The sequence below is a fragment of the Pelodiscus sinensis genome, chromosome 19 (genome assembly GCF_049634645.1).
Source record: "Pelodiscus sinensis isolate JC-2024 chromosome 19, ASM4963464v1, whole genome shotgun sequence".
Classification (NCBI taxonomy): Eukaryota; Metazoa; Chordata; order Testudines; family Trionychidae; genus Pelodiscus; species Pelodiscus sinensis.
In genome coordinates, this window is record NC_134729.1 from 16,487,566 (window position 1) to 16,509,986 (window position 22,421).

A 22,421-nucleotide genomic window follows, 5' to 3' on the forward strand; every position below is an offset into this window, starting at 1 on the left:
CTAGGATGCCACGCCCCATGCAGCCCTAGGCGGCGGGCCTGGAGGGAAAGAACCCTGACACACACACACGCCCGGCCCCCACCCCTGCACTAGGAATCAGCCAGTTCCTGGCCTGATCTGTCCACCAGGGCAGGGGTCTGCCACCTATGGCCCTCGAGCCAAATCTGGCTCAGGAAGGAACCAAACCTGGCTCTCTGTCATCCCGAAAATGCATGCAACTTTTAAAATTAAAAAGAGAGATCATTCAAAATCTGTAAAATGCCTAATGACTCAAGCAGCCTGAGTGCGCGCGCGTGGACCTGAACGTGACCCGGTCTGATGTAAACGTCAAAGAAAGGTGCGAAAAGACGCAGCAGCAGAAGTGCCATTCAATGAAGTCGGCCAGTTCAGTGTGTCACTGATGCAATTATTAATCATCCTGCCAATTATACTAAGTCAGGGCTACTCAACACACGGCCCGGGGTCCACGTGTGGCCTGCGGCCCGCGGGGCGGTTTGCGTTTACACGGGGCTCAACACGCGGCCCTTTGAACAGGACCTCCATTGGGAACGCGCTCAAGGACACCGAGGCCTCTCCCAGACGGGGTGAGCACTGAAAGACGCAAGCGGACGGGCGGGCTGGAACAGGGTGTCGGCGTTTCTAGTCCCCAGGGAGAAGGTGCTGGGAGTGCTGTGTGAAAGAAGCTATTTGCAGATCTTTGCATATCTATTTGCATGTCCATGCAACCACACTTAAGCTGCGGCCCTCAGCACGTGCTGTGAGTATCACTGTGGCTCCCGGGGCTTCGGAAGTTGCTATAGCCCAGGGCTAAGTTGTGTATTTTCAGTCATGCCAAAGGGCGTTCTTACAGGGCTCTTGCCAGGGAGGAGGTTATGGACCCGTCAGCCCCGGGGGAAAGCTGACGAATAAAGGAAGAGAAACCCCAAACCGTGAGAGTGTTTGAACCAATCAAAAGGGGAAACCAGAAGTGAATGTGTGTTGGGATGGGCTGTGGCTGAGGCGTGAACCCTTCCACCCCAACCACCAAAGGGCTGTAACATCACTGCCATCCCCCTGCAACGATGTGCAAGCTGTAGGTTGGAGGAAAAACTCTCTTCCCCAGGCAATCCCCCAAGGAAAAGCCCAGATGAGCAGGATGCTTCAGGGAAGATTTTCATCCAGATGGGTTTTATCCGGAAGAAAGAACTAAGCCAAGAAAGCTCTGGCCAAGTCTGCTCATGCAGCTCCCGGGAAGGGCCAATTACACAGCAAAGCACGGGGTCCCGGCTGCTCTGATGGAATCAGAGCTCCACAGCAGGGTCCGATCCGCCCCCCCTGAGCCCAGGGCAAACCCAGGACCATTCAGAGGCCGTCATGTCAGCACCCGCTTTGCACCGGCGCAAACAATTGCACAGAGGAGTCGCCCCCAGCGTGTGGGTGGCAGCTTTCCATAGAACAGTGACAAGGGAGTTTCTCTCTGGGAGGGACGCCCGGCCTTTTATAGCCCTGGGGTGCACAGAGCTGCTTCCCCGAGAGTTTGGGGAGAAGGGGCTTTAATTCCACCACAGCTGCGTGTCAAGTGCAGGTGAGTCCCGGGGGGCCGGGTTGCACATCATGCTTTCAAACGCCCCAGGAAGGCCTTGGATACAGTCCAAACCCTGGCACTGCAGAGGCTTTGAAGGGGGTGCAGGCTCTGTGCTTCCCCTGAAGGGAGAAGGAGACGCTGCCTTTTGCGGTGGCCTCAAGGCAAGGCTGGCTAGAGCCCTGCACCGCCGATACAAAGTCTGTAGCCGTATCTGCAAAAATGAGCCGCAGAAAACTACATCCACAGCTGCAGGTGCAGGTACCCAGGGCTATAAAGCGGGTACCCACGAATCCCCACGCCAGGGATATAGTAAAGCATGTACCTGGGGATCCCTACCCCGGGGCTATAGTAAAGGGGATCCCCAGGGATCCCCACCCAGAGCTACAGTAAAGCAGATCCCTGCAGATCCCCACGCTGGGGCTATAGTAGAGGGGGTACCCATGGATCCCCACGCTGGGGCTATAGTAAAGGGGGTACCCCTGTGGTTCCCCACCCCAGGGCTGCAGTAAAGGGGGTCCCCTGTGGTTCCCCACCCCAGGGCTACAGTAAAGGGGGTACCCCTGTGGTTCCCCACCCCAGGGCTACAGTAAAGGGGGTCCCCTGTGGTTCCCCGCCCCAGGGCTATAGTAAAGGGGGTACCCCTGTGGTTCCCCACCCCAGGGCTGCAGTAAAGGGGGTCCCCTGTGGTTCCCCGCCCCAGGGCTATAGTAAAGGGGGTCCCCTGTGGTTCCCCACCCCAGGGCTATAGTAAAGGGGGTACCCCTGTGGTTCCCCACCCCAGGGCTATAGTAAAGGGGGTACCCCCAGCTTTGCAGGGCTAAGGGTGGAGAGGCCCTGCCCGGATGCAGAAGTTGCTGCTCCAGAGCCAGCCCCTGCACACACCTTCCTCCAGCGGGGCTGCAACTTCCTCTGTGACCCCGAGAGCAGCCCTGTTGCACGGGGGCCGCCAGCCCCCCCCTTCCCCACTCGAGCCCGGCCCGTACCTGCTCACTCCGTAGCCAGCGCGGCCCCTTTAAGGGAAGCCCCCAGCCTCTCTCTCTCCCGGCCGGCCGGCAGCTGGGGAAGTCTCAGCGTTCCGCACGCCCCGCCCCCAAGCCGGCAGCGTTCTGCAAGCCCCGCCCCCGAGCCGGCAGCGTTCTGCAAGCCCCGCCCTCGGCTCAGACTCCCGGCTGCAAAGCCGCCGCGTGCGGTCAGAGCGGGGAGGAGGAGGAGGAGAGGTCCGGCGGGTGACGTCACAGAGCTTCTTAAAGGGCCCGTCGCTGCTCAGAAGGACGGTGGAGCGAGGTCTCGCCGGCTCAACCTTGTCCCCTTCCCACCCCTGCACCTGCAGAGCGGAGCTCTGGCCCCTCCCCCTGGCAGAGCGCCAGGTTGGGGGCCACCCTAAGCAGGAACAGTGGGGGGGGTTCCCCCCCAAACACACATCAGCAATTGCTTCGTGTGCTCCGCCAGGCCCAGCCCCCCCAGGACACAGGCCGGAGCGCAGCCGCCTCCCCCGCCCCCAGTTTTCAAAAGTTCAGGAGTAAAACCGCAGCCCAGCCTGAGGCATTGGGCACATGGAGAGCCGGTTCCAGCAGCCTTGGGAGCCCCGCCAAGGCCGCCCTGCCGCAGGAAGCGGTGAAGGGGGGAGCGGTGCAGGGACTTCTGAAAAGTCTCCCCTCACGTTAAAACAAGCTGCCGTTCAGCTCGAGAAGTGAGGTGCGAAAACGGGCTGAGCCTCCAGAGCTGCAGCCAGCCTCTTGCGCCGGCGCTATTCCTGCCTTGGGCTACGCTCAGCTAGGAGAAGCCCGATCCTCTGATGTAACCAGTCTCCTGCGTGAGAATGACGGGAACTGTTCTGACCTGGCAGCGTTTCACATCTGCTCTGCCCAGGGGCTGTGCAAAGTGCAGAGCAGAATCAGGCCTGCAGGCTGCTGTTCACAGGCCCCTGGGTTACCTCCGACACCAAAACCACGCAGCCTAGCGCCACTTCCTGCAGAAAAGAATCCGCTGATTACTTGAAATGAATTGTGTATTAGAGGGACAGTAGGGTGCCCCTACACTGCACTTGTAGCTCGAAACAAGCGATGCAATTTGATAAACAACCAATGATCGGGCAGCACTTTATGGACTCACAAACCATGTTGATGGGATCGTGAGTGTTCGTGGGCACAGCCCGCTTCTGCAGATGGCGTAGCGCGTTTCGAATCAGTTTCTACACGGCACTTACTTCGAAATAAAGCGCTATTCCGCAACGATCCTGACTCCTCGCGGGATGAGGCTCACAGGGACGTCGGCATAGCGAGCCCGTTCTGTTTCGAAATAACGGGCCCGCTCAAAAGACGCAGACTAGCTATTTCCGGATAATAGCTCCGCAGCGTAGACGTAGCCTATAGCTGCAGGATAGCGGCAAAGCAAGCAGGGCTGGGGTTTTCGCCATGCCTGTTAGACAAACGCACCACGTGGATCGGTTCACCTAACCTCCACCCACGAGCTGCAGAACCACTAGTGTTTAACTGAGGCATTATCAGACTCCACCACCGTTCCAGAAGGAACGTCAAAGTAATTACTGGGACACTCAAGAATCAGACTTTTCTTGCCAATCTTGCAAGATTTTAAGTTTCTAAAGCTCCAGAGAGGCAGGCAGCTCTGTGTGGCAAGAGCACGTTTCCTTTTCAGGAAAGTTTCCAACCTCCAGCCGTGAGATTAGAACCAACAAAACGTTAACTCCCTACAAGCTCAGGCCACCAAAGCAAATAAAAGGAACAGGCACAATTCAGTCCAGGCCTGTTGCTGAGGCCGAGTCCTCGTTCGGGGACTTGGCTGTACTGATTCTTTGAGCATTGTTCGTGCTGGTTGTTCCTGGCACATCAGCTTGGGCCTGGAGCGCTCACTTTGCTTTGCTTCACAGGGCTCAAGAAACTGGTTTCCTGGTTAGGCAGAAGGTGTTGTATTTCCAGACACCTTCAGCACCATGGGAACAGCACCACCTGCCGTGACAACCACAGAGAAAGGAAGTGCTGGATGAGACACAAGGTCTGACGCAGCCTAGGCTAAGAGGAGCCCCATCTGAAACAGCATCGAGTTAAGGAATTCCCAGGAGTTCACGTATATCACTGAGCTGCGGGTGCTGGGAATCAAACCTGTTCTCTTCCAGCATCGGGGTTAGTTGACCATGAGAAATGAAATGCAAAAGGGACCCGAAGGGGGGAAAAGCCCTTTGGTTGCAATTCAGAAGTGCCCTGAAAGCAGGGTGGAGAACCGCCAGCCCGATCCAGCTTACTTTGATCTGCTCTGCGGATAGCTTCCGATCCGCGCCAGGACTCTCAGCGCCACCTACAGGCTGGACCCCTGACGCTGGAGTGGAGTGTGTCTTTTGCATTGTTTTGGCTTCTTCCTTGGGTGGCCCCTGGCTGATTTCCGTGGGTCAGCGGCCCCCGGCCAAAACAAGGTTCCTCACCCCTTCCTCAAGGCAGGACCCTCCAATTTGGAATGACAAGAATAGAGCAGATCAAGTCTCCAACAGGAGAAAAACGGAAAATATTTGCGTCTGGGGGAAGCTGTTGAGAGCAGCTAGTGACCAGACTGACTCGTCAGGCCCCCCGCCCGCCCCGAATACACGGCCTTAGGAATCCAAAGCCCATCCCAGCCCCCGCACGGTGGGAGACACACGGAATTCCGTATTTCTCCAGGGAAGCCAAACCTATTCGTTACGTACTTTAGAAAACGTCACAACACCGCCAGGCCTTGCCAAAGAGCTTTTATTGCCTATATTCAAATATTACAGTTTCACATTTGATTCAAAAAAAGTTCTACGCTACCTCTCTAAGGACAGTAGCACCTGGCGAGAACTGTGCAGTACTTGGGCTGCCCGTCGGCACAAGGAAGCCTCCGATCCCTCCGACAGCCGCGGGCGAGACCCCATCCAGTTCTTAAGGACTTGTCATTTACCAGCCGTGCAGCGTTGCTGTCTCCCCCCACAAGGAACACAGAATGGCAGAGGAATGTCCAGGCAGACACGCCGATCAGGAAGCCACAAACAATTAAAAAAAAGTTTCCTGGTGGTTTACATTTAAAAACAACAAGTAAGGGGGAGCCAAGCATCATACATGAGATGCGTTTGTGCGGGTGGCCAAGCCCGCAAGCACCCGGCAGCTCGTACTGCCTAGGCAGGCTGCTGCATCTGCACCATCAGACCCTTCCTCCCCTCTCCTCCGACAGGGGGGGCAAAGGGAAGGAGGGAGAGAAGAGCCGCAACAGGAGGGTATTTTAGATTCACGGAACACGCTTGGTCCCGCGGGCGTCTCCAAGGCACTGGCCTCGCCTCGCTTGAGTTAGCGGAGCGCGAGCTTCACTTTTGGCATCACCAAAAAAAGGCACAAAAATAAGCCCTGGCCCTCGGCGCAAGAGCCGCAGAAGCAGGAAGAGCTGGCGGCAAAGGCCCGAATGGAGCCAAGGGGCAGATGCCGCCTCTGGTCCCTTGGGGATGTGACCTCGCCAGCAGGAGCGGGGCGGGTTGGGAGGGCAGGTGGCGTGTGTGGCCCTAGAGCTGCAGCATCCCACAGGACTCTCCGAGTTCGAAGAACAAGCCGCGCGCTCGCCACACCGAGGGCTGCAGGGCTCAACGGCTGCATCTTGTCTGCATGCGAGTGCTCCACTCTGCCCCCCCAACACATGTAGCCCCCCCCGTGTTTTCCTGGAGGGACCACTTCTTGGGAGGCTCCTAGCAGCCTTGCTCGCCTCCCGCAAGCGACAGGCTGCTCCCCAAAAGATAAGAGAGGCCCCAGGGTTTTAAGAAGCCACCAACTATCCCCTCCAGGGTCCCGGGATTTGGTCTTTGCTCAAAGATTCATTTAGGAAAGTTACAGAGAGGCTATAGGTAGTGGAGCGCCGCCGGCCACAGGGATCTGTACACAAGCCGGCCTCGGGGCCAGGCTCAGTAGCCCTCCTCTTCCTGGTAGTAGTGGTAGGGGGGCAGGTCCGTGCTCGGGTCGAACACCGCGTTGGCCGCGTCGCCAGCGTTGCCCTGCGGACAGTACTTGGGGTCGTAGATCTGCCGGCCCAGCCCGAAGATCTGCCCGCTCTGGTTGGCTCCCTGGTTGGAGCCCATCTGGAGGGACATGGAGGTGTTGTCGCACTTCTCGGTGCCCATTTTGGTGTCGTAGATGTGCCGCCGCGTGCCCGGAGCCGTCATGCCCACCTGAGAGACCAGATTCCTGGTGGTAACAGTGGCAGCGGGATCCCCTCCCTGGGGATTGGGCCCCACAGAACGTAGCCTGACCCTGCCCAAACAGCTGATCTTTCTAGACCATGTGATGATGGGAGGGGCAGGAGGAAGGGAGCCTACAGCTTTTGTTTTACAGGTGGTAAAACAGGACAGAGATTAAGGAACTTGGATAAGGTCACATAGAGAATCTGTGGCAGAGCCAGCGCTCTAACTCCACATCCCGGTCCAGTGCCCTAACCACAAGTCCCTCTCTCCAGCAGAGTGCGAGGCAGCACAGATTTCATCATCTAGGTGCCTCTGGGGTTTTCCTGGACTCAACTTTGTGCCTGGCCAGGAGCCTTCCTTCGAATGCCGCCCTTAAACCCGATGCCAAGAGGCGCCAGCCACTCCCCTCCCCACAGATGGTTCACCAGGCCCGGACTCCCTGCTCACCTGGCTCGCACACTTGTTGGTGCCCATCTGCAGGCTGATGGTGGAATGGTCCATGGGGGCCAGGATCTGGTTTTTGGGGTCGTAGAGGTGTCTCCGGGTGCCGTAGGCCGTCATGCCAGACTGGCTGGCACACTTGTTGGTGCCCATCTGCGGGCAGAGAGTGACACCGAGAGCTTCACTTGCAGCCCCCCCACCCCGCCATAATAACACAGCGTGACCTGGCTCTCTCGGAGCTCCCCCCCCCGGGCCTATGACTCACAGCTCAAAGGCAGCCCCCTCCTCCTTACTCAGGGGGAAGGTCCCAGGGGAGGGGACTCCAGCCCTGCCTCCCAGTTTTCTTGCTTTCAGGGTTCACACCTGCAGCGCTTTGCTCAGAGCCCCAGCTGGCCTTGGGCAGACCTCGCCCAGCCCCGACTCCCAGCACCAGCTCCATTCACCCCCAGCCCCCGTGCAGAAACCAGGCAGGCCGGGGCGGCAGGGACAACCCGGGCAGCCAGGAGACGAAGGGCGCAGGGCAGTTCTACCTGGTGCAAGAGCAGAGGGGGGCCGCCAAGCAGCCTCCTTCACCGCAGCCGCCCAGGGCTCCCCCGACGCGCCTTGTGCACTGGGGCGCCAGAGCCCCACACGTCCTCCCCCCTTCCTCCCGGAGCCGGCGCGCAGCCGACAGCCCATCTGTGGTTCCGGCTCCGGGAGGGAGGGGGAGGCGGGGCAGCCAGGAAGCTGCAGACCCCAGTAGCCACCACGGGGCTAGGCGCCCGAATCCGGGGCCTAGAGGGCTAACAGACCCCCCAGCCCCCGGTCACCTGGAGCCCAATGACGCACTGCCCGGCCTTCATTTTCACATCATCGAAGTTCCGCTCCTGCTTCTCCGAGTACTTCACCCCGATGTCCACGCCGCTCTGGATCCCCTTGGTCTTGGCCTGCAGCAGCGGAGAGAAAGGGGGGGCAGGGCGGTTAGCACCCCCGAGTCCGGTCCTGCAGAGCGAACGGCCCCGCCCCGGGGGTTGCTCCCGGGCCATGCAGGGTCGTCAGTCACTGCCCAGAACGAACCCAGGAACTGCCCGGATGGGTCGGCCCCTCGTCCTTCTGCCTCCGCCCCCCACGCAGCCAGCAGGGGAGACCTCAAGGTGCACAAAATGCCCCCTCCCCTCAAGCCTCCTTCTAACCCTACTGCCTAGAGCGGGGGGGAGGAGCCACTTCAAAAATGGGGCGGGGCTTCAGGCAGAAGGGGCGGGGCCAGGGCACTTCTGACCTTGATTGGGCTGGGGGAGCCTGTGAAGTTTTGCTCCCCCCTCGCCAGAGAGAACCAGCTGTTCTGAACAGCCGGTGGTTCGCTCTAGGTGCCTGCACCCCTGGCGGTGGGAGGAGACTTCGCGTGCTCCCCCCCCATCCCCAGGCCAATCGGGGCTGTGGAGCAGGGGCTGGGCAGAAGGAGACTTTGCGCAACCCCCCCCACCCCTGCGTCCCCCCGTCTCTAGGCTCGGATTGGCCTGGAGGCAGGGAAGCGGCGGGCCGGATCAATCCACTTGGTGGGACAGATCCAGCCAGCTGAAGCCCTTTTCCCAGCCCCCGGGCTAGAGACTGGCTGAAGCCCTAATGCACGAGCGGTTCTACCCATCTGGGGATGACTCTGAGCTGGCCCAGCCGGACTGGGCACTGCCCCCCCGGCCCCAGCACCTTTGACAAGGCCTGAGGGATTGTGCAGTTCTACTAGCTCTAGTCACATGTCGATCCTTCACCCGCCACAGATGCGGCTGGCTCTGGGCTGGAACGCAGCGGATTTGGAAGTAGCAAAGAGCTAGCTTGGGAGGTGGAGTAAGAACGCCGGCAGCCACGTTGGCCTGCGTCACTTGCCGGTGTGACCAAGAGCAAAGGGAGGAGCCTCTAAGCCGCTGTCTAAATCCGGACGTGCGTTCGCCAGCCACGCAGCCAGCGGCTGTGGACCTGTTCTGGGCCCTGCACCATGCTGGAGGTCGGAGGAGACACGCAACGTGCAGGAGGCAGACGGGGACCTCCGCAGGCCACACACGGTGGCTTCCAGGGCCTGTCCCTACGGGCTACATCAGGAGCCTCCAGGTGATTTACGGTGGCCAAATATTCCCCAAAGGAGAACGTGGCCACGACCCCCAGGCCTTGTCAGAGGGGCTGCGAGGCCACGTCCACGGTGTTTTCATCCTACGGCAGCCACCGATCGACTTCCCACGAGCTTTATCCTTCATCCACGAAGCCAGTCGCCCCGAGGCAACGCCTCCCCTGAGCCAGCCCAGCCCAGCAGGGCCCCAAGCAAAGCAACGGGCTCACCCCTCGGAGACCAGGCACCTCCCTTGCCAAGGGCCTGGGGCCACAACCAACAGTGCCCCCGCCCCAAGGGCCCCTCGCCAGCCAGCCCACGCTCCTCCCCGGAGCTGCCGCCTCCCCCCGCGCTGGCTGGAACGGCCGATGGCTGGAGCGCGACCGGCTCTGCCCCCAGGGGGAGGTTTGAGCCTCGAAGCCGGGGTCACTGTCGGGGGCTCCGGATCCAACCCCATTTCCTTTGGCACCTTCGGGGGCTTGTGGCCCAGCCCCGCCAGCCACCCTCGCCCCAAATCCACGGGAACAGGCGGGGCTAGAGGAACGACCACGCCGGCCCACACGTCTGACTGGATCGGGCCCAGGCCAGGGCCGTCCCGGCACCCCCGCCAGTGCCGGTCAGAGGGAGAGCGGCTGGTGCAGGCTGGGGTAGCCCCACGAAGGCACCTGCCTCGTGTCCCCGCTGCCACGGCCCCCGCAGTGCGTCTGCCCTGGCCGTGCCCCCTCCAGCCTCTGGCTCTCCCTGCCTGTGCCAGGCCATCACCCCGGGGCGCAGGCGCGAGAGGCCGCACAGCACTCACCATGCCAGCCAGAGCCAGCAGGGACACCTGCACCTGCGTCAGGTTGCCGGTCTCGAAGAAGTCGTTGGCTTCAAACAGGTCGACGGGGTTCATGCCGTAGCTGACCATGGCCTTGATGAAGTTGGACAGGTTCTCCAGCTGGCGGGAAGAGAGCGGGGTAAAGCCACCGCCACACGGGGCCAGGGAGGGGGCCCGCGGGCCAGAAGCGGCCCCCAGGGTTGTCACCGTCCCCTGCCGGCCACCATCCCCCACCGGCCCCCGGCCCCGGGAGCAGCCTGGCACTTACTTGATGCCAGGGATGAGACGAGCGGTTGATCTTCTTCACCGAGCCCGGCTGCAGCTTGTTCATGAGCCTGGAGCGAGAAGGAGGCGTAAGGCCGGAGCCGTGAGCACGCCCCAGCCCCAGCCCAGCCGCGCGGCGCAGGCCTCCCCGGGGGCTCCCGTTCGCACCCGCCAGCGCGCACAGCGGAGCCGCTAGAAGGAATCCAAGTCCCTGGGCTGTAGGACGGGCTCTAGGGTCGCTCACGCGGCGCTTTGCGGGGGGCGGCACAGTCATTTCCCCACCCCCACCCCGGGAAAATGGGGAGCTGGAGCGTCAGCTCGCCCAGGGTCCCCCCGCCGGTCAGTGGGGGACCAGGAATGAATCCAGGTCTCCTTGGCCCAGCCTTGTGCTCCAGCCCCAAGTCACTGCCTCAGGTCTGGGGGGGCCACACAACCCCCCGCCCAGCTGCCTCGGTGCAGAGTGAGGAGAGACCCCCCCCCCCCGCCGCCCAGCCGCCTCAGTGCAGAGAGCCCCCCCCAGCCACCTCAGTGCAGAGTGAGGAGAGACCCCCCCCCCTGCCGCCACCCAGCCTCCTCGGTGCAGAGAGCCCCCCTCCCCCCCCAGCCACCTCAGTGCAGAGTGAGGAGAGACCCCCCCCAGCTGCCCAGCCACCTCAGTGCAGAGAGCCCCCCCCCAGCCACCTCAGTGCAGAGAGCCTCCCCCCAGCCACCTCAGTGCAGAGAGCCTCCCCCCAGCCACCTCAGTGCAGAGTGAGGAGAGACCCCCCCCCAGCTGCCCAGCCTCCTCGGTGCAGAGAGCCCCCCCCAGCCACCTCCGTGCAGAGTGAGGAGAGACCCCCCCCAGCTGCCCAGCCTCCTTGGTGCAGAGAGCCCCCCCCAGCCACCTCAGTGCAGAGTGAGGAGAGACCCCCCCAGCTGCCCAGCCTCCTCGGTGCAGAGAGCCCCCCCCAGCCACCTCAGTGCAGAGTGAGGAAAGAACCCCCCCCCCGCCGCCACCCAGCCTCCTCGGTGCAGAGAGGCCCCTCCCCCCCAGCCACCTCAGTGCAGAGTGAGGAGACCCCCCCCCAAGCTATAGCTTGGGGGGCAAAACTCCAGTGTAGGCTGCAGCAGAGACAAACACCGTTCTGGGCGGCAACGCGCCTCGCAGGCTCCACCGGCGCAGCCGGGCTGACGGGGCCAGGCCTGCCAGAGCCACGCCCCAGCCAACATCAAACCCCCAGTGTCGCCCAGAGCTGGGCCAGTCCCTCTCCTTCGCCGGGGGGGCCGCGGTCCTGTGCACGGCCCCCCCCGCCAAACCCACGCCCCATTAGCGCAGCCTGAAACTCAGCGCTGTGGCCCCAGAGAGCTCCCCCCCGCGGGGCCCCGGCGTGGGAAAGCCTGGGCACCCCGTTGGCACGATAATGGGCCCTGGAAAGGCAATTTCCACCTAGCAGGGCCAGCAGCCGCCCAGGGAGAGGTCAGCCCCGGCCTCCCCACACGGCCAGCAAGACGCACGGCCCCGCTCTCCCCGGCCTCCCCACACGGCCAGCGAGACGCGCGGCCCCGCTCTCCCCGGCCTCCGCGCTTGGAGCCTAACGCGACGTCCCCGGGACACGCTTGCTCCCCGGCGCTAGAACCGCGGCCGCCTTGAGCAGCCAGCCCGGCTCGCCGACCCCCCCATCCCAGCCCCAGTGGGGGCCGTCAGCAGCGAAGGGACAATGAGCCGCTCTCCCGGCTGCTGCCCAACAAAGCCCGTCTCAGGAGAAGCCTGGCGCGGAGTCCTGGGCCTGGCCGGGCGCTGCTGCGGCTTTGCAGAGGCGGATTGAACCCTGGAACGTCCCCGTCTTTCAGAAGCTTTCCGGGAATCGGAGCCTGGTTTCCTGCTGCCTGCAGCTGCCAGGACCATTCTGAACACAGGAGCCCTGCTCTGCGCGAGCCGTGGCGGCGCCAGAAGAAGGCGAAGCATTCACTGCTCCCGGCCCTCGTGCCAGCCCGGGCTCCAGGCTCCTCCAGCTGCGACCCTGCGCCGCGGGGCAGCTCCCTTTTCATTCACCGCGGGAGCCCCGCCGGGTCCCAGCCCTGCCCCTCGGCCAGCTCGGGAAATCGGCAGAGACAATGGGCTGGACTGGCGCCGTCAGCGCTGGCCTCGCTTGCTCTGGGGCGAGGGGGGCAGAGACCCCACCCTACCCCGTGTGCTCCCGGGCACCCCCCGCGCAGCGCCAGGACCTGCCTGCAGCGATGGAGGGAGGGTGTCAGCAAGCGGGGAGGAAACGGGGCCCCCCTGCACACGGGGAAGAGCTCAGCACTCACGGCCTGCAGCCCCGCCAGCCACCCCAGGGTCCCCCCGAGCGTAGGCACCGTGGGGGGGAGTTACTGGGTGCTGAGCACCTGCTGACCGGCTTCCCCCCACCCCCGAAGCCCTGCGAACAGTTCAGGGAGCTCCGGGAGGGTGGGGCAGGAGCGGGCAGACGGGAGTAGGGCAGGATGGGGTGGGGGTATCCAGCAGGCCCCCCCACACACACACACAGCTCGGGAGGGGGAGGGGAAATCGGTGCCAGAGCCCTCCCACCAGCCCGGCCCCCGCCAGACTCACTCGCAGAGGATCATGCCGTCCTTCAGCCCCATCTGGAAGTCGGGGCCGATCTCCCGCCCGGTGATGCTCTCGATCCAGACCCGCAGCTCGGCCTCCTTCTGGAGATCGTACTTCTGGGCAAGCTGGGAGGAGAGCGGAGAACGAGTCAGCCCCCGGCCCCACGGCCTGGTCAGCTCGCCGCAAGGGACGCCGGGGGGGGGGGGGGGGGGGGGACGGGGGACAGAAGTCAGACTCCAGGACCAGGGCTCCCTGGGAAGGCTGGAGGGGGCAGGCCAATTCCGGGGGGGGCGGGGGGGGGGGGAGACAGGCCAGGGATCGCATGCCAAGTGATGCAGCTCCGAGTTGCACCCCTGCTTAAGGGACCCTCTAAAATCAGGGGCCGCTTCTGCCCCAGCTGTGCCCCCTCCCCCCCCTCCCCCTTGTGCCCAGGGCAGGGCTAGGGATGCTAAACGGCGTTAAATCGACAAGCGGGGGGACTGCGGCGCCGCAGCCGGGTTGGTGCCAGCCCGGGACCCCCTGTCCACGGGGTCACAGCCACCCGGCTCTTAATACACTTCAGGGGTGAAGCGCAGTGGGGGGGCGAGGGGGGGGCACAAGCCGGGAATCAGCTGATTCTCAGCACGCCCGGTCCCCGCTGCACCTCTGCCCCCCCGGTCTCCCTGCAGAGCGGGTGCTGGGGGGGGGGAACAGTTTTTAAGCTGCCCCCCCCAGTACCAGCTCCCCCCCCCATTGCTACCTCTCTCTAACAGAGTCAATTCTTGACTACCCGATAAGCTTCCATTGACACCCCTAGTCCGCACAGGACCGAGGCCGGGTGCATGCGGGGGGAGGGGGGAGCTGGGTGCAGATCCGGACCAGCGCCCCGCCCCCTGCTGGCTGGGGCTGGCGACAAGTCTGGGGTTACCGCCGCCCTCCAGCTGCCCAGCTCTGAAGGCAGCGCCCCGCCAGCAGCTGTGCGGAAGGGAGCAGAACGGCAACCTCACTCCCACGGCCCCCTCGCACCCCCCCACGCCTGTGGGCCAGGGCCCTGCAGCGGCAACACCAGGACATCGCACGTGTGAAACCTGCAATCGGGAAATTTACCATTCGTCCAATCTCATGACTGGGAAATGGACTGAAGCGGGCTGGGAACTTGGAGGGGCCCGGCATGGAGCCAGGGGTCTCCGGCGGTCACGCAACGCTCATCCGCTTCTGCCCCCACCACGGAAAAAAGAGCCCCCGTCACTGAAACCCGAGTGTCATGTTATGGGGCAATGGGGCAGCTGCCCCCCCAAGATCTTAGTTTGCCCCCTTGTTAGGGCTGGATCTGCCAAGCCCCCGGTGCCCCCCAAAGTCTGCTGAAGTGCTGCCCCAAAAGGCGACCCGGGATCTCGGTGCACCCGCATGACGGCCAGCGGGGAGCTGGGCAGGAGCACGGGCCCAGGAAGAGTCGCTCAGGACAAGCTGCACAAGAGGAAGCGGCGGGACCGAATCAGGCCCCACCCAGCTTGGTTCGGGGCTCTCAGGCCAGCCCTGGGAAGGGACAGCGTTGAGGGGCTAGGGACGGGGCCAGGCTGGGGCTGGACAGAGCGAGCGCTGGGAGACGAGGCTGCGCTGCAGCCCACACGCCGCCTGTGGGTTCAGGACCAGATCCTCCCCCGGCAGCCCTGGGCCGCGGCTCAGCAGATTCCTCGGACACCGCGAAGATGCCAAGAATGCAAAGTGCCTCCTTGAAATCCAGAGCAGCTGGCCAGGCTGCGGCCCTTCGCTGCGCTTCCCAGGCTGCCGGAGAGAGGAGACGCCCTCTCCCAGCTGCTACCGAGCAGCCTCTGCCAGGGGCCGTGCCCAAGAGCACTTGGCGGCAGCAGGTGCTGGCTGCTTCAGGAGCAGCATTTCAGCCTCTCTCAGGCAGGAAGGAGGCTGCTCGTTAGAGGGGTCAGTGTAACGACCCATTTACACCAACAATGTTCGGAACACAGGCCTCCACCTCTTCGGCTAAAGGCACCGCTCTAGTCGCCGGCAGCGGTAGGAGGCTCTTATCTTTGAGTGCGAGCCGGCCCCCGGCAGCAGGTGACCTTAGCTCCCGAGTTACATTAGATACCAACAACGCCAGCCAGCTCCCTGAGGCTACGGGGCCAGATCCCGCCAGGACTCGCCGATGCAGCTCATGGCTGGGAAGGTCCCTGGGGACTTGGCAGTCTCCTTGGGGGAACGTTCCCCTCCTCTGGCTTTGGGGGCTGCTTGTGGCCTGCACCCCGGAGCCGACTGGGGTGCACGCAGCAGGAACGTCGCTTTTCACCCCGGCTCGACCAACGCAACTGCCTTCCGTGCGCCTGGCACAGTCCGTGCCCCGCCGAGGCAGCGCGAGGAGGGGGGATCCGCCTCAGCTCCGCCTGGGCAGGGACGCCTCCCTCCCGAGCAGCTCTCCTCTTCCTGCGGGCACGTAGCCCTCCAGCAGGACCCCAGCGCCGCCCCGCTCCACGCCCCGGACGGGGTCAGCCTGGCACGAGCCGAGAGATCGCTCTGGGCTCCGAGGGGCCGGGCGCTCAGCCGCTGGCGTGTGGTTTCCAGGACAGGGGGCCACCCGGCCCCACTCATCTGTACCGGCCCTAAGAACAGGGCAGGGTCGGCCTTGGAGATGCAGGAGCCAGGAGAGGGAAGATTAGCCAGAGCGAGAGCAGCACCCACAGCAGGGCCGGACGCCCAAGAGAACTTGGCTCTGTCCGCACCAGGGGCCACGAGCATCATGCTGAGAGCGGAGCTGGGGATTTGGCTCCAACCCAGCACCAGCTCCTGCTGCCACCCGTGGGCAAGTCACTGCAGCCCTGCCTCAGTTTCCCTGCTTCTAGCGTGGGGGAAATTCCACACTCGGCCTGCGGTCGGAAGGGCACATGGGGGGTCCTCAGCACAGCCTGCAAAGCGGAACTCGCGCCAAGGAGGCAGAATTTGGGTTCTGGAGGGGCCCCCGGAAGGACCCACCCCTCCCCCCTGCCCCCGATTCCGAGGGCGGCCCTGGGGCGAGGTCGCTAGCGACAACACCCGGCTGTGAAACTCTCCGCTCCGGTTTCACAAGGGCTTTCCTCACTCCCTGTCGCAACAGGGGAGCAAGGGGGAGGAGGCAGCTGGCAGCAGCAGTGCCATGGGAGGCAGCTTGCTCACCTCACACAAGAGCGGGGTCGGTCCTGGGGGTCCTGGCCCCAGCGGCAAGGGAGAGCCCCACCCTCACCCACACCCAGGCCCCTCAGGATCCCGAGCCCCACGCTGGCCTCCGAGGGAGGAATCGGAGCAAGTCTGTTTGGTCTCACGGGGCCTGGGGCAGGTCAGAACACGGACCCGCCTACAGCACCAGGCCGGGACCTGCCTCGCCCAGCACCTGAGGGGAAGCCCCCGGGGAAGGACGTCCTTCGGGGGGAGGCAGAGCGGCACACCCGGGACACCCTCGCTTCAGTCCTGCGGCCGCGCCGCGTGTAGAATCACAGAGCGCGAGACCTGGCAGGGCCCTCGAGAGTCATCGCGTCCCGTCCCCTCCCCCACGACAGGACCCCGCTCCGTGTAGATCCCCCCGCCAGGCATCTGCCCGCCCTGCTCTTCGATCTCTCCAGCGCCCCTGGGCCATTCATCCCAGCGCTTCACCACACAGGGCCCGTGATGCTGTCGCACACGATCCCTGCAGCCGGCCACTTTGAGCAGCGTGTCAGGGCATCCAGCTGATTAGCAGGGTGCCCATGGCCACCCGCATGTGTTTCTATGTGTGGTGCACATCCACAGGTGTCCCAGGGCACATAAAATTTATTCCACACATGACAAGAAACATTTAGAGAGAACACAAGTCCCAACCCCCTCCTAGACACTGCACCCCAATCCCTTACCCTGAGCTCCCTTGTGCACCCCCCTCCATCCCCAACCCCCGCACCTCCTCCATTAATATCATGGGAGAGCAAAGCCCCTTCACCACGTACCCAGTTCCTGCAGCCCCCCCCCCCCATCAGAAGTTACTGCCCATCTCTGAGCCAGACCAGCACGTCCCATCGCTCGCGTTCTCCAGGAAGTTGCACACACAAAACCACCGGACGGATTTAACTAGCCCAAAAGCAAAGGTGCAAATCCTCGTTGCAGCGCCCCCGTGCCCGCCAGGGCCTGGCGCGTGTCGCTCACTGTGCCAGGCCCGGGTGAAAGTCCCAGGGGCGTCTCGCAGCAAGGCTGCACCACCGACGTGAAACCAGGGCAAACCCGCAGCTTCGGCGAGGCCTCGATACCACAGCAGGGGCTGGGGGAAAACGCACCGAGGCTGCAGGAGTGAGTCCCAACCCACCCCTCCCGGCTACACATCCCTGGGGTCTCCCTCCCCCGCCCCACAGAGTAACAGCTGACGGCGAGCAGGGTGGCTTTGCTTGGCTGCTCTTTACCAGGGTCACTGCTGCCATGGTAGAGTCCAGGTGGCAGCTGCAGTGGGAGCTAGGGATGTGGACGGGTAACTGTTTACCTCGTAAGCAGCACCCTTAACTGGGGAGCTTACCAGGTAATGGTTAACCAGTACCCAGGATCAGCCCCCTAACTGCTTCCCCTGCTGAGCCCCCATGCAGGGCCAGGGGCCCACAGCAGGGGGCCTGCTCCAGCCAGGGTACTAGTTAACCGGTTAACTGATTAACTGGGGTTTTACATGCCTGGTGGGAGCAGCAGACCAAGGAGGGGAAGATGCCGACTCCTTCCCGGCCTGCGACACAGGAGCCCGTCCGGGCGCAGGGAGGGGTCCCCTTGCCGTGGGCAGGGCTGGGGACAGTCTTTGCTGTGTCCGGGGGTGGCCGTGGACCCCTGAAGGGGCGGGACCTCACGTGGAAGGGACGTGGCCGGGGACTAGCCTTCCCCAGTCTGCCCTTCAGCACCACCCGGCACAAGCTGCCCGGGCTCCGGCAGCGACTTCAAGAGCCCAGGGCTTTTAAATCACCCGGCCCCGGGGCAGCTGGCAGGGGCAATGGAGCCGCGATCCGTGGCTGCTGCATCCCGCCTGCCTGCGAGAGCCGTGGCCACGCGCCACAAGCGTTTCGTTCGGTCTCCGAGGGGCGGCCCAACGCTACCCCCATTCCACCCAAGAGAGGCCTGGGGGGGAGGCCAGCCCAGCCTTGGGTCAGCGTCACCAGGGGGAGCCGACCCCAGGAGGCCCCACTCCCAGCCCTGGGGTGAGGAACATTTTGTGGGTCAGGGGCTGCTGACCCACAGAAACGTCAGTCGGGGGCCGCACCCAGGAGAAACAAACGGCCCCCCAGGGACGTGGCCCCCGACTGAGAAGCAGAAAGACCCTCCCCATGTTCCCCTCCCACACCAGGGCCTGTGGGAGCCTGGCCTATTAGACTGTGTGGGCTTCAGCCCCACGGCGGGGACCTGGAGCACCAGCGCAGGCTGCCCAATGCTGGGGGGCCCTGAGCCTTAGGGGGCCGGATCCAGGCAAGCCGGGGGCTGCATCCAAGCCTTGGTCCTGAGGTTCCCCACCCCTGCTCTAACCACTACCCCATCCTCCCTTCCTCAGCTGTTTCAGGCAGGGAGGGGGAGGACCCTTTGTGGGTAAGGCTGGAGCACGGGGGGCCCCAGAGAGATTGTTTACGACGTTGTTACTGAGGCCTGGTGCGTCTCTCCGGGATTACAGCAACACGCCGCCCATGGCGCAGCGAGCTAGGGCACGCCAGGTGTGAGCCGATCTGCTGGAACCAACAGGAAGGGGCACTAATTGAAAACCCTTCCCTGGAACACGCCTCGTACTTTGTCTTCTGATGACGCTCGGAGACCAGGCGCCTGCTCTGTGGGCTACGGGCGAGAGTTACAGGAGTTGGGTAACAGGAGCAGCTAGGAAGCTGCACCCGACCTGAGCAACTTTCTCCCACCCCCCTCCCGGAGAGGCGCCTGCTGGCACAGAGCCTCACACCCGTCTAGCCGGCTGCGGAGTCATCGCGTGGGCCCCTTCGCAGGGCGTTTCATGCTCTGGGACCCGGCTCCCAGCAGGAGGCAGGAAAACTGGAGTTAACCCTGGTTCTGCAGAGCCACCAGCCAGCTCCAGAGCCAGCTGAGACCGTCCTGGGTGGGGAGGGAGGCTGGCTCAGGCGCAGGGGAAAGGAGCAGAGCAGGGCTCCCCAGTGGGCTCAACAGCCCTGGGGAAATGGCAGAGAAGCAGGGCGGGGAAACTCATGAGAAACAAAAGTGAAAGCCGCGCGTTGCCCTGGGTCTGAGCGAGCCAGGCGCCAGGCAGGCTGATCGCAGAGGTCCCAGGCCAGCAGCCACAAGGGGCCAGGGAGGCGTTTGCGAGAGTTCAAACGTGCTTCAGCAGCCGGCCAGGACGGGGACATGCAACTGCGGTTCCACGGCTCCTGGGGCAGGGCTGCAGCAGCAGCAGACGGATGCCCGCCGACGGTTGGGGCAAGAAGGGCTGGGCGCCGAGGCCCGCAGCCTACACAGCTGCATTGCCAGAGGAGCAGGCTGCGCCCAGCTGCTTCCTCCCACATCCCCAACCACCTGCCCTGGGATGCCCCACAGCCTCAGGGAAGCAGAGCTACCCTGGACTCGCCCTCAGCCACGCCCCTCAGAGCCGCCTTACAGCCCCCACTGGCACTGCTGGACTGATAGCCAAGGAGGTGGCAGGGCAGCCCAGGGAGGCCCGGGGGGGCCAAGCCTGCACGAGCTGCACCAGGACAGAATCTGTCCCTGCACCAAACACTGGGAAGGGCCCACGGGGCAGGGGCTGCCCAGGAGAAGCTGCAGCCAGAGGGAGCCGGGCACATGGGGCCAGGGGCAGGGAGACTGTCTGCTGCGCCGGGGCTGAGGCAGGGAGGGCGGGACCGGAGGCTGGAGACCGGCCAGGGCGCGCTGGCTGCGCGCAAGGCGCTGGACGGGCTCGGTCCCTGCCCAGGGCGCACCCCGGGGTGCCCCGCTCCCAGCCCCAGGCCTCACCTTGCTCTTGACCTCGGCGGACAGGCCGTAGGACGGGCCCCGGTTGAACTGGGAGCTGCTCATGCTGCGCGCGGGGCGGCGGGTCCGGGCCGGGCGCTTGCGGGAGGCTCCGTCTCCGCCCCGGCCGGTTCCTCTGGAGGTTCGGGCCGAGCCAGCGCCGCCTCCCGCCGCTGATTGGCGGGGCTGCCAAATGGCCTTATAAGGGCAGGAACGTGCCGAATTCCTGCAGGATGCGGCTTCCGCCGCCTGGCCCCCAGCGACCCCGGGCAGCGCCCCCCCCCCCCCGTGCGCCCCTCCCCGGCTGCGCCCTCCCCCCCCCCGTGCGCCCCTCCCCGGCTGCGCCCTCCCCCCCCCGTGCGCCCCTCCCCGGCTGCGCCCTCCCCCCCCGTGCGCCCCTCCCCGGCTGCGCCCTCCTCCCCAGTGCGCCCCTTTCCCGTGCGCCCCTCCCCGGCTGCGCCCTCCTCCCCCGTGCGCCCCCCCGGCTGCGCCCTCCTCCCCAGTGCGCCCCTTTCCCGTGCGCCCCTCCCCGCGCGCCCTCCCTCGTGCGCCCCCCCGGCTGCGCTCCCTCCAGGTCCAGCGCGGCCTCGGGCCCCAGACTCCGTCCTGGATGGATGCGCTGGGCGAGGGAGCCCGGAGCCCGGCGGCGGGATGGTTCCCCTAGGTTTGGGGGTGATTTGCGCCCCACAGGGACTCACTTCGCCTACCGGACACCCAGCCCGGACACACACACCCTGCTTCACACGTCACAGACACGCTCACTCACACCCTGTTTTGTGCCAGACACACACACAGACACTCGCACCCTGCTTCGCCTGCCAGACACCCAGCCCGCGCGCACACACACACACACACACACACACTGACTCAGACCGCTTCACATACCACACACACTAACACCCTGCTCTGCGTGCCACAGGCGCACACACACACACACACGGACACCACCGGCCCACGCCCACCCCCACCCCCACGCGCGTTCCCAATCCCCAGCCAGTGCTTCGCTTGTAAGAAAAGCCTTGCGGTGCCGGGCTCTGAACTGACGCCCCCCAGCTCTCCCCTGGAGCACAGGCCCCTGCACACACTATAGGGCTGGGCATGGGCGGCTGCTCCCCCCCCACCCCATGGGCCCTGAGTTCATCCTGGAGCCACGCTGAGGCCCGGCTGTGCCCAGGGATGCTGGTTCCCTTCCCAGCCTCCTGCATACCAAGGCAGTGAGATCACGGGGTTGGATGCTCAGGGAGGCAGGGCTGGGCAGGCAGGGGAAGGGGAGCCTGCCCCTAAGTTGGGGGCTGCAGGTGTCAGCTGCGTCCCTTCTAACCCACCCGTATTGTCCCATCTCTACCCACCTGCCCCCCCAGCCCCAGCAGCTCCCAGCGTCACTCTGGTCCCGAACACGCCCGGCCCATTTCTGTCGCTTTCCTGGGTGACGGAACCCGCCCCCCTGGGCTGCTGACGCGGCTTTCCCCAGGGGACACCGGGTGTCCCTGGGTGTAACGGAGTGTAGCACAATGGGAGCACGGCGGGGCGGGGCTGCCGGCAGAGCCGGTGGGGACGTGGCAAGTGCCACTTCACAACAGACCTGATCTTACCACTGAGTGCTCACCCAGCCCTTACTCTGCTCACCCATCCATCCGCCCACCCATCCATCCAATCCACCCACTCATCCATCCGCCCACCCATCCATCCAATCCACCCACTCATCCATCCGCCCACCCATCCATCCAATCCACCCACTCATCCATCCATCCAATCCACAGACTCATGCATCCATCCATCCACCTGTCCATCTAATCTACCCATCCATCCCTACTTCCATCCCTCTGTCCCTCGTCAATCCATCCATATATCCATCGATCCTTCTATCCACCCATCCAGCCAGCCATCCCTCTGACCCTCCATCTATCCCTATATCCATCCATCCTTCCATCCATATAGTCATCCATCCCTACATCGATCCCTCCATCCCTCTGTCCCTCCATCTATCCATCCATCCATCTATATATTCATCTATATCCATCCACCCATCCATATCCATTTGTCTATCTATATCTATCCCTCCCCATATACTCTATCTATAAGAACGGCCACACTGGGTCAGACCAAGGGTCCATCCTGTCTGCCAACAGTGTCCAATACCAGATGCCCCTGAGGGAGGGGACACCACAGGTATCCTTATGTGATTCCTCCCCTGTCGCTCACTTCCAGAGAAACAAGAGACTAGGAACACCGTTCCTGCCTCTCCTGGCTAATTGCCATTAATGGACCTAACCTCCAGGAATCTATCTAGCTCTTTTTTGAACTGTTAGGGTCTGTCTACACTAGCCACCCTAGTTCAAACTAGTCATTCGAACTTGCAAATGAAGCCGGGATTTAAATATCCCAGGCTTTATTTGCATGTTCCCAGGCGCCGCCATTTTTAAATGCCCGGTAGTTTGAACTCTGTGCCCGCGGCTACACGTGGCACGGGCTAGGTAGTTCAAACTAAAGCCCCTAATTCGGACTACTGTTACTCCTCATTGCAGGAGAAGGAACGGTAGTCTGAATTAGGGGCTTTAGTTTGAACTACCTAGCCCGTGCCGCGTG

The 22,421-nt window shown here is 63.8% G+C and overlaps 2 protein-coding genes across 5 annotated transcripts in view; both read right to left on the reverse strand.

Moving 5' to 3' along the window:
• The window catches only part of ABCA7 (ATP binding cassette subfamily A member 7), a 40,030-nt gene extending 37,323 nt beyond the window's left edge, over window positions 1–2,707 (reverse strand). For all 4 annotated transcript variants that reach the window (XR_012896677.1, XM_075902645.1, XM_075902642.1 and 1 more), the window contains exon 1: window positions 2,548–2,707. The gene's annotated coding sequence lies outside the window, so the exon portion shown is untranslated. The remainder of the gene's footprint in view (window positions 1–2,547) is intronic.
• Window positions 2,708–5,284: 2,577 nt separating this feature from the next.
• On the reverse strand, window positions 5,285–20,015 carry CNN2 (calponin 2). Its single transcript, XM_075902649.1, has 7 exons — window positions 19,839–20,015; window positions 12,924–13,045; window positions 10,356–10,422; window positions 10,070–10,207; window positions 8,003–8,119; window positions 7,200–7,346; window positions 5,285–6,740 (listed from the first exon to the last, which is right to left on the reverse strand). The coding sequence occupies exons 1-7, from the start codon at window positions 19,899–19,901 to the stop codon at window positions 6,477–6,479; spliced, it is 918 nt and encodes a 305-aa protein (XP_075758764.1). The 5' UTR covers window positions 19,902–20,015; the 3' UTR covers window positions 5,285–6,476.
• Between the last annotated feature and the right edge of the window lie 2,406 nt (window positions 20,016–22,421).

Coding starts and splice junctions, on each gene's coding strand:
- CNN2 (XM_075902649.1), bottom strand. CDS start 19,901: ATGAGCAGCTCCCAGTTCAACCGGGGCCCGTCCTACGGCCTGTCCGCC. Junction 10,423..12,923: donor GACGGCATGATCCTCTGCGA/GTGAGTCTGGCG, acceptor TTCTCGCTCCAG/GCTCATGAACAAGCTGCAGC. Junction 6,741..7,199: donor CCAACAAGTGTGCGAGCCAG/GTGAGCAGGGAG, acceptor CTGGTCTCTCAG/GTGGGCATGACGGCTCCGGG.